This window comes from Coffea eugenioides, chromosome 3 (genome assembly GCF_003713205.1).
Source record: "Coffea eugenioides isolate CCC68of chromosome 3, Ceug_1.0, whole genome shotgun sequence".
Classification (NCBI taxonomy): Eukaryota; Viridiplantae; Streptophyta; class Magnoliopsida; order Gentianales; family Rubiaceae; genus Coffea; species Coffea eugenioides.
The window spans coordinates 33,095,666-33,107,315 of NC_040037.1; the positions used below are offsets into that span (position 1 = coordinate 33,095,666).

The window sequence follows — 11,650 nt, forward strand, 5'->3', positions numbered from 1 at the left end:
TAAAATAGGAACAAACTAAATTACCAAGCAACGATGTCAACAGTAATAATAAAATGCAGAAAAAAAGGCACAAGATACCAAAATTTTTAACGTGAAAAATCCGAATTGAAAAAAATCACGAGATCTAATCCAGTCAAAAAAACTTCACTATCACGATAATAGAAATACACAGGTCTATCCAAAATATCTGGATGACAACAATATCACTAATATCAACCAAGCAAAATTGTTACAAAATCACCCCCAAGAACTACAGCTGTCAAACAAGTGGGTTTGAAAGGGTGTTATCAAACGAAGAGAAAATTCAAAATCTGAACCAGTAGATGGGTAGAGTTTGATTAGAGGATCGCGTGGATAAAATTTCGTCGCAATTGAGTTTCGAATCACCCTCCAATCAAGACCTTGAAGTTGTTTCTCTCTCTATCTTCTCTCCCCAATTTCTCTCTCTTCGTTTCTCTCCAAGAAAGACAAAAAATGGCGGCTGAACTTTCTCTTTTTCCTTCGGTTGATGAATGATGCGGTTGAAGCTTTTCTTTTGTTTCTAAGAAAGAAAAGTATTAGTCAACTTAATGGACTTTGTTTTGTAGTTTAGCCTACCAAATGGGTTGGACCACACAAGCCCAACAAAAATAATATCAATATATGATTTTAATTTTTTAAGCAATTTTGACTTATTTTTCCCTTTTACTCTAATATCTTTGCCCCCACTTACATAAAGAAATTACGAAAATTTTCATGATGGCAAAAAATATTTTCTTGTATGAGAGATGTTTGGATTTATTTTGTTTTGAAGAGAGCGCATGTTATTGCACTTTGAAAGATAAAATTACGAGATTGATTCTTGTTTAGATGTGCACTTGAAAGTATGTGATTGTGGAGAAATCACTAGATTGATATTACTAGTAACCACTATGTGATTGTGGAGGATCCGTATCCGTTGTCTTTTGATATCTCATTTACACCGCCAAGGCTGAGCTTGGGCTTGCAAAGGCACGACTAGCCAAGGCAATTGATAAGTAGCATTTGAAAGGATTCAACTGATGTTGAATCTGAATTTAAAAGTACTCGGAACCTATTTTGCCTAATACTTCTTCAAATTGATGATGATGATGAACAACACGATGTTGTAACCTCTTTAGAATGAACATCTAAAACAGCATCAAAAGTACCACACTCTTTGGAAAATAGAATGTTGTTTCGCTACACTTCCACTGGTATATCTTCAAGAGTTCTTGAACATCATCTTCAAAATTTGGAAAATGACAAGAATATCTCGAACTGCACGACAATATTCTTTCCCCGTTACAGAGATTTCAAACTATATCTGAATCCACTGTAGGAATTATGTACAATGAATAGGGTAGATGAACTCCTCTAACCACTTTGCAGTCAAAGGGCCCTGACCTGTTTCTGAGATTAATGTGTAGTAAAATATCAATCTACATGCTTCTTTCTTGTGCAACAGTGACCGAAACCTGTAGAGGGAAATTATCTCTTTAGTTTGTCTTGAACTGTTGGTGATGATTGTGAGCCACCACCAAGTGCTGCAGCCGCAGATTCCACGTGAGTTAGAAGATACTCGTATATCTTCTTTCTTATTCTGTCAATCGTCTGAGAGGGGATTTTGGGTGTCTCTTCTTCATCCTTGCTAGCACCAATCTCATCCAACCAGTCATTCACACTCTTAAGCTGAGTTAACATGCCGGCAATTTGACCATTATCCGATAGAGTTGAAGTATCAACATCTGCATCCAGAAACCTTTCAACAAATCCTAAGAACCATTCTTGAGACTCCATCTTCAACATGTCAGCCAAGTCTACAGCCTCATCAAGCCCATCTCCCTTGAGCCATTCCCTTGGAGGCGAAGAAGCTCTTGCCTTCTGACTTGCAACCGGCCCATCTGACAAACGGCGTGGCATTCCTGATTGGAAAATCTTAGACACTGCTGTCTGGCGGGGTTTAATTTGGTTCTTAATGGCTGCACTCTTTGTAGAGTTTTCAAGAACTAAAATTGGTTGGCTTGCAGCTGTAGTTTTTGAACTCGGAGCTGAATGTGAAGCAGAAATTGGACTTAAAGTGCCTTGTTTGCTACATACTGTGAAGGACGACAAATTTGTAGCTAATGCAGCATGGACCCAAGATGTTGCTTGTTTTCGTCTGTCAGATGCTACCTTTAGCGCTTCTTCAGAGGGATTTTCTTCGTTATCTGAAGATGAACCAGCTACCATGGTTTTTGATAGAGCATCAGCAACCAGGCGAGCATTATTCAAACTTGCATGCAAAGTCAAAAATTGCTCCACTGCTGGTTGAGGGCTCTCTTCTTTAGCAGAGGAACGCAACTCAGAATATGCACTGCACGATGACAAAAATATTAGACACTACGCAGCAGCAAAACAATTAATATACTATTTTAGAAGTTCAGGCAACAAGTGAAGAACTTGACAGACATAAAGAGCATGGAGGTATAGGGAAGTTAGACGCATGACAGCAACTATTGAGGCATACTTTCCACTCAAAGTGGAAAGTAACTGTAAACAAATAGCAGGTGAATCACATGTATGCTTCAAACTATTGATGCTCTTTACTGATTTGAGCTATGCTAAAGGTGTAAAGCCAGAGATGAAGCATGCTTCTGATGCGGCCAACATAGAATTCAGAAAATTTGAACTTCCAAAACTCCTGGACAGGACAAGAAGCAATACTTTAGATTGGAGATATCAACTGAAATGAAAAAACTTAAGTCACACTTGTTTCAAATTTCACTGGTTGGCACAAGTAAAAAGATATGAGACAAAAGGATAACAACATGGCAGCAGGTGGCATTTGCAGAGCAAAGGATGAAAGGCGCAAGGTGCATAGGATACATGAAAGGCTAAAGGTTATTAAACTTAAGTAGCTTATATCTTTTGTCCTATGTTTTCCCAGTCAATACATGCATGTACAAAAGTATCATTGGACTTTGGCAAATGGAATGTTCTTAATATTTAAATCTTTTCCCCCTTTACAATATTGGGAAATACTAAAGAACCCAGCTTGATTGCAGGTCCTAAAAAGTCCAATAACTCCAAATAAACAAAATTGGCATTATCCAAATTGGATTTCTGGTATCTTAAGCTGGAAATATGTTAATGAAACCTAACAGGTGGAGGAAGTTATTGACCTGCTAATTATGTTTAGATAATATTACAGATGGACATAGCACCTTAGAGTAGAAAGAGATAACTTGGACCTTATTATGATGACCAGAACTTCTTCATGAATTCAATTAGCAATTCTATAATTAAGAAATATAGACATTAAGTATCTTACCATCAATTGGTAATTTTCCAGTTACATGAACATTAAAATATCCTCAATTATAACCCTTATATGGATTTGTTTATGTTTCATATCCAATTTGTGAGCAGTGAAAAGCATTCCATGAGAATCCAGTAACTCTCAGAGAAACAGATTAACGTTTATTTCTGTAGATATAAAACTGCAGAAACAGATAACAATCCACCATTTCCAACATCTCACATATGATATGATATCCACTTATCAAAATTGGCATTATCCTATATATCTGGCCGTGTACAACAAAGCATTTTATGTCAATGTACCCAGTGGATAAGATCAGGCTCAACACTGTTCTCTTGCCATTAATAAATAAAAAAATAAAGGCATTTTACGGCACTTGTCAAATAAGAAGTACAACAACACGAAACAGGAAAAATATCATTTCTTCAACTCATGAAGAACTGTAAGAAATCCAAGTGTTGTCTATCAATGTGTGAAGCAGCAGTACAGCACCTGGATCTCCTAAAAATCAGGTCAAACACCTTCTAGTAGCAAATTTCCAGCAAAATTAAATTAACATAAATTAATGCAGAAATGCGGTTTGAAACTGAGTTCAATTACCTGTATAAAGTAGTTTTGCATAGACATAGCCAATTCGTACATGTTATTTGAGGTGGGTGTGTGGCAAATATCTATGAGTTCACTCACGTTGGAACACAGGTATTTATCCTCACTTACTATATGCATGAGGTTAAAATTGTAGACCTTGACAAGCTACTTAACACTTACAATTGGAGTCTGGTAACAAATCAATACTACAAACACGGATTTGTAAGAAATCAATCTGCCAAGGAAAATTTTAAATATGACTATATTTGTAATGCATAAGTGCATTAATCTCATAGAAAGAGTACTTAGTAATTACTTTTAAAAGGCTATTAGTAGAATATAAGGCAGCATTACTTTTTTAGCTTTATCATCAATTGAAAACCACCAGAAATTGGGGAATCAGTCAGCAACAGAATGACACACTCAGCCAAAGAAGGATGATGGAGAGTTGGCTGAAATGGGCACTAAATACTTTTCGAGAAATCTCCTCCAAATGACTGGTACAATGGGTGGCCCCAAAGAGATGTAAAAAGAATCATATACCAATGGCAAAACATCCATCCCAGGCTAAAATGTGGCCAGGAATACATTGACCTCCTGGATGCAAGTAGTAGAATAAAACTCTTTCACAACATTCAAATTGACAGTCAATGGATAATGCTAATTAAGATCATCAATCAGGACTTTTATATGCTGCACAACGATTCAACACTTCTATCCTTACTTTTATGAAAAATGTGTATGCATTTCTTTCTAAAACTAAATGTCAAATAAAACATTCTTCTCTGTTTTACAACCCTTTCACATCATGACCTGTCTGTTTGGATCCATTAATTTTTCAAAAATTAGTTTTTCAGATACTATAAAAAATTTTAAAAAGTACTCTAAAAGATACTCTAAAAACAATTTAAATTTTTTTTAATGTTTAAAAAATATCCCAAAATATATTCTAAAAATTCTACTACTCTTAAATATCGCAAAATATATTCTAAAAATATTCCAAAATATATTCTAAAAACTCTGATACAGTAAAATTTTTCAAAAACACCTCCAAAAACAGCTAATCCAAATGGAGCCGAGTAGCTAAGAAGTTCCACGCCATCCCACAGACATGTCTTCACTAAGTCTCATGTCATGAATGAGCACAAATTAGATCTTTTAGTATCTGTTGAGGACTGGACCAAGGAACAAACTTCAGTTTCTTTCTAGCACCTAAAGCTTACTTTAAAACCTTGAGCACTCGAATAATTATGACTCATTCAAGAAACAGTAAAAATGAAATCTGACTAGTAAAGCAACACTACTGTGGAAAACCTTTCAGTAAGAAGTTGGAAGACAAATTCTCCCCAAATCCAAATGAATACAGAGCTTGAAATAAATACTAAATCAAAAAGAAAGTTAAAAATATGTGCATCTATTATACAACTGAACTGAAATTTAGCAAGAGTAGCTGACTAGTGGGGCTGATTTTTTTTGGGTATATAATGTACTTATAAGGAAGAAACATTTTATAATCTAAATGTTATCATCCAAGGAAAGTGGATACTATCATGGAAGACATTGATAAATTAATGACATTTACTGCTAATAAAAGAAACATAGGAAGAAGACAGAAAGCAATATCGCAGATACTAACTACAGAGCAAATTATTTTCTCAACTTAACAGAGACAATGGCATGATAAACCATTAAATTAAGCAGAATGGAAAATGAGCATTTTTCCTTGCCCCTGATAGTGATGTCAAATTCCTGAAATCACTTCAGCTCTTCTGGAGAGCCAAAAACAAATTTAAATAATCACACAATGCATCAGAATTAAATAAAACAGTTGATCATGCTGTACTAAAATTTCTATCTCATATTCACTGGCGATTTTTCAAGTCTACTTGAACTTGGACCAAAATGAATGTCACTCAAGGCTCTCCCTTAAGTATTTATTCGTATACTTTGACTCGACCGTTACGATTACATATTGTATCTAGGAAAAACTGGAATAGAAAGAATAGGGCCCTGAGTTTTTAATTCGGTGTGTAAAAGATTTTCCACTATTAATCCATGTAGCTGCACCAAGTGCAGCTTCTCTTGTTGACTGGAATCAACTCCAAGCTCAACCATTACCATCAGACAACCCAGAACCAAAGACCTGTTGATGTCACAATTAACACTCTTAAGGAACTTGCTCGCTTTTAAGCAATGAGCTAAAGCCTGACAGAAATCTATCATGCAAAAAAGATAGTGCACATGTAATACAGAAAGCTTGCACATTCACAGCCAAAAAAGTACCTTGCTGTATATCAGAAGCCTTGCAGTATAGAGTGTAAATTAAGTAGTCAACCATCTTATCAGGGAGGAAGAAAAAAGAAGTCCCAAGTTCCTTAAGAAAGATGAATTATGGTGCAAAACTAAGACTCTCTACATGTATGTTAGTTGAGAAATATGTCAGCACACATACAACATCTCACAATGGCCGCCACAGACAGATTTTTACAACATCATCTATAAAACCATATTATGCACTGTTATTGTCCTTTGGTACTAGTATAAACCTCTCCGAGCACCTGAAAATCAAGGATCAGGTTGTACCAAAGAAGCAAAGTAACAAACATCCCTACTCTTTCCCACCAACAGTTCTTTCACTGAGTAATTTTTACACAAAAACATCTAGAAGCAACAAATTCAGGTGGCCTCTAATGTTCAGTACAATTACTGTTATGGCTTATAAATTATTTTCACCGATTAGTATAGAGATGCCTAACTTATACAAATTAAAGGTTAAAATTGCAATAAACCTATTAAGAGCACCACTGGATCAATTGTGCAGGAAATTTGACAATAATCCACAGGACTAATTGCAATTAATAACCATAATCAGGACTGCAGTAAATCCAGGGAGTTTAGGGGAATTATAGTTAACCCCAAATTTGAGAGAATCAATAGGATAGGTTTTCATTTTAACAGTATCTCCAAAGTATGAAGTACCTTATACATCGGAGCAAGCTTTCTGCAGCTGAAGCTTCTTGCACTGCCTCAATTGCAGCTGCTTGTGCAGAATCTCTGTGCTTCAATATTTCCTGTCAAATTTATCAATAAGTTTGATTTGAGATATCATTCTCCAAAAGTGACTACATACGAATTGATTCGTCACTCGGCATCCCAAAATGGACAACAGAAACTTCCATACATACTGTGTTTCAGAAAAAGCAATAATACTAGTGGCAGCAAATAGCTGAAATCTCTCATAGGAACAGATAAAGGGATCTGTTAACAAAGTGTTGATGCAGAAATTGTAAGTGGAAATTATAAATAACCTCAAAAGCTTATGATCAAGTTTATAGGACCCACTTTCTTTTCCTTTTATACCATCTTTTGTGAAGGATACAGGCACAGTGAATCAGAATCACAAGCAAAACGCATGCACATCAAAGCTATGTGAAAAATAGCTTATTTCAGAAGTTAGCATGATTCTTGCTATACCATGATTCTTGCTATACCATTAACTATAATGGATTCACAACAAGGTACACGTAAAGGGCCAGGCAAATTCACTGTACTGCAAAGAAGTTATGAATATCATACCTTCCCAAGTTTTGCTATTGATGGAGGTAGCGAAGTCCATGAGACACTTCCATCTGTAAATCTTCTGTTAGTTAGAGAAACCTTTACGAAGTTTCCACCTAATCCAAGAGCAGCAGCATCCCCCGGTAGTTTCTTTGCAACAGAACTCTTCGGCCTGGTTGACTTGTCAATATCAACCATATCCCCATTTGCAGGGGCCTTTTTTGCAGATGAATGAGTATTATTTTCCAGTTTTGATGGTTTTGATGATATCACTTTCTGCTCCTCTTTATATGGTAATCTTTCGCTAACAAATTTTCTTGGAGCCTACAGAGATTTGGAGAAATCAAAGATGTCACGTTTCAACTGCTTTCCAAAAGGAATATGTCAAAATGCATTATGACAACAGTACCAAGATGGATTATTCACTTCAGAAAAGGATTAACAGTTGGAAAACTATAATTCTTTTTAACCCATTCAGACATTCAAATATACAAGTTTTTAGGAACTTCACCAACTCGTGTATTGAAAGCATACAGTTTCTTGTCTTAATGGTTCACACAACCAAGCTACACACCATGTAGTAAGTACATTTCATAAAAACTGTTGCATGCCAACTTAACCAAAGCAACTTTTTAGCACTCTCAATTTAGTTGAAACTGAATCACTTAAAAGAATCAATACAATCAACTGGAGATGAAGACTTCCCTTTTTTTTCAATTTTTCTTCTGTTGCAGATTCAGAAATCAAACCATAGGCTATAAAAGCAGGAGACATACTGAAGTACTCCGAGCTTCTGGCTTCAAATCCTGTTTGATGGCTTTCATTCTTGGACTTTCTCTACTCCTCACCTCCATATTTCCTTCCCAGCTCTTTCTCAAGGCCTTGGGCCCCAGCTCAATACCCTGAATTGCATTCCTACCCAAACTTCCAGATGGAGCTTGTTTCACGGATGAACTAGCCGTGCGAACAGGACTGACCTTTTCCCGTAACCCAACTTTAGCAGTAGCCTTCTCCAACCTGTCCAACCCCTTTATCTTTGCCTGCTGCTTAACTCCATTAGCAAACTTCTCAAAAGAAGTCGGCAACGAATAACAACTTGTTGGAGATGATGGTATTGACCTTGAACTTGAAGACTTTGATTTCCCCAAAAAATCTTTCTTCTCCACTAAATTCACATTCAGCTTTGACAATTGAGATTTAGATCGAACCAATTTAGGGGTAGCTTTATTTTCATGATTGTCCTCTTTAGTACTTCCATTTGATCTCACGGGTGTAGACTTGATGTCCTTCACCCCAGTATGCTCATTCCTTAATTCTTTTGTCTGTGATTTACCCTTATCTACTGATTTCGAGTCCGAAGATAAATCACCATTATTATTAAGGAAACCTAAAGAATGAGTTGCAACTATATCTTCAGGGCTTCCCAAACAAGGGTGTCTCCCAGGGATTAACCTAACACCCCGGAGAATAGGCACCGGAGACGCTGCTTCAAGCCTCTCAACATGTAAAAACTGGCCTAATTGAATCTTATCACTAAGAATAAGATCATGCTGCTCATCAGGTAAAGATACATAAGTGGCATGGGAAGAATCTGATACCTTTAAATAAAACCCCCGATTGGGGAAGAGCTCACCGCCTGCTAGTGCAGGCACAATGCTCACCACTTGCAACAAAGATGACCTGTGCTCACCAGCAATCTTTACATCTGTATTCATATGCTGCAGAAGCTTCAATAATACTCCAGGTACCAAAGCAGCCATTATTCAAGAAAACTTCAATCTGCATCACTTTGAGAAATTCCCAGATGAAAAATTATCAAGATTCACCCCTTTAAGCACAATAAATCTTGCATCGGGGACAAGGCCGCTGAAGTAAACTCAGATGTAAAAAGGGCTAGAAGCTCATACACCATGAAGCTACTTTTCACTCCAAAGCAACAATCTTGCAAGAAGAATGTAAAATGGAACCAAACAGATCAAAAGGTCAATTTTTGGTACCATAAACCGGGGTTCAATTCACCCCTCTTGAGATGTGCAATATTCCCAAGGCAGAGAATAAGAAATCCTGATTTTCAAGAGCTAAAAAAACAGAATTTAGCTAATAGCAATGGTCAGTCAACACCAAGGATGAAGAGAAGAGGAAAGACTGGTATTTGAAAGAGGGTTTACCATTATGATTTGAAAATTTGCGAGTAAAAAACTGTTTTTTTTTTTAATCTCTTTTCTTGGACTTGTAAAGTTTCTGCTGTTAAATGATAAATGTGGTTTGAATATCCTGTGGTTTGGTATATAAATTGTGGGAAGTTAGTTGCTACAAGCTCAGTAGCTTTCATGTAACAGTGGGTGGTGAGGAAGAGTGAGAAGGTGCTCGCAATCTGGCATTAATTGCTGAGGACATATCCAGATTGGAAATGGGCAACTTTTTGAGAGGAATAATAACTTATTGCTATTCACTATTCAGTGGGAATAGATATAATAATGCGATAGGAAAAAGAACAGATGAGAAAACTTCAAAGCATTGTCCAAACTCTGTGCTTCTGAACACACGCAAGGGAGGTCCTCAAATTGGCAGGAGATTGTTTGTTATTGTCAAATAAAATTGATTGAAAAAAGAAATGATGAAAAGAAAGAAAATAAAGGGAAATTTGCTTGTCATCCTTCAATTTTTTTTTAAACCAAATTTAATCCCTAAACTTTTATTTAAGCTATTTTAGATCGTATGCTCTATCTTTAACCAAATATGCCCTTTGAGTCAAATTAAATGTTTTTTGAAATTTCAGCTCAATTGGGATCCGAAAACATAGTAATGATCTTTAAACTTATTCCCCTCCTAGAAACTACTTTTCTTTATATAATAGTTATATCTACCAAAATTGGACACCTCCCTTGTCGTGTTAAATGGACTAGATTAGCTAAAAGATAAAAACTTAGAGATTGAACTGACAAGATTAAAATTTTAGAAGTTAAATCTCATAAATGAAAAGTTGAAGGACCAAATAAGTTATGAACTAATTTTCCAAAGAGAAACAACACCCACTAATGTACTAATTGATGCCAGATTGAGTGAACAACTCACCTCACACCATGATTGATACTCCTATGGAGGTGATCTACAACTAATAGTCCCTTGACACACAAGATATACCAAAAAGTAAGATAACGAACCATGGGACATCCAAATATGAAATGACTAAGTGCTTTGTGTCAACAAAAAAATGAAAAGACTCAGTGCTTTATTCTTATTTGCTTGTCGTACTGTTAATTACATTCCTAGGATTCATTTCTATATATTTAGCCCTTTTAGATATGCAAATGTGTGAAATTTTTCAAGGACTAAAACTTTCGTGCTCTTCAGCTATAGTACGAATTGAACCTGATACATGAAGATCTTGCATTTTTGTCCTTTTTGAAGATCTACGAGTTATTTTAATGTTACCCTCTAAAAAATCAGGTGACTAAAGTTAAAGTTTATGGAGTTAAAGGTACAAATTATAATTATCGTGTAACTTTATTAATATATATAATTTGGGAACGCATTTGTGCATGGGTTAATACCACTTTGTCCTCTCAAACTTTGGACGATTACCCACTTCAATCCCTAAACTTCAAAATGGGACATTTAAGTTCTTAAATTTATAAATACCTTCCACTTAAGGAAAATTGTTAACAAATCCTGAATGCCGTTGGTGGTCGAAGTGTCCCATTTTATAAGGGTTTAGGGATTTAAGTATCCCATTTTATAAGTTTAGGGACTTAAGTGGAAGGCATTTATAAGTTTAGGAATTTAAGTGTCCCATTTTGAAATTTAGAGACTGAAGTGGATAATCATCTAAAGTTTGAAGGAACAAAGTGGAATTGACCCTTTGTGCATAGATAAAGTTCACATATTATGTAATCATACTGTTTACATTTTTAAAAAGGTATTTCAAATCTTAAAATTTATTTAAGATCTTAATAATTAACGTTGATTGACTTGACACCATCTTTTAATAGCAACAACCATGATGTAGTGGAGGTTTAATCATAATTCCCAACCAATTTATGCATTAAGTGAAGAATACATGAAATAGGCATCGAATGATCCGATCTAGTGAGGCCTAGGACTATGAAGAGGGATGGAATACAAAAAAGTTTGCCCTATTCAAGAATACCCACATCTGTACTTATTTCCAACTATGCACCTCATTTCATCAATTATTACACC

General features: G+C 35.8%; 1 protein-coding gene across 1 annotated transcript; it reads right to left on the reverse strand.

The window, feature by feature from the left end:
• Positions 1-1,156: 1,156 nt before the first annotated feature.
• Positions 1,157-9,843, reverse strand: LOC113765213. The gene is made up of 4 exons (XM_027309307.1): positions 8,224-9,843; positions 7,466-7,771; positions 6,869-6,960; positions 1,157-2,353 (listed from the first exon to the last, which is right to left on the reverse strand). Exons 1-4 carry the CDS (start codon positions 9,205-9,207, stop codon positions 1,489-1,491), a joined length of 2,247 nt encoding a protein of 748 aa, XP_027165108.1. The 5' UTR covers positions 9,208-9,843; the 3' UTR covers positions 1,157-1,488.
• Positions 9,844-11,650: the final 1,807 nt, after the last annotated feature.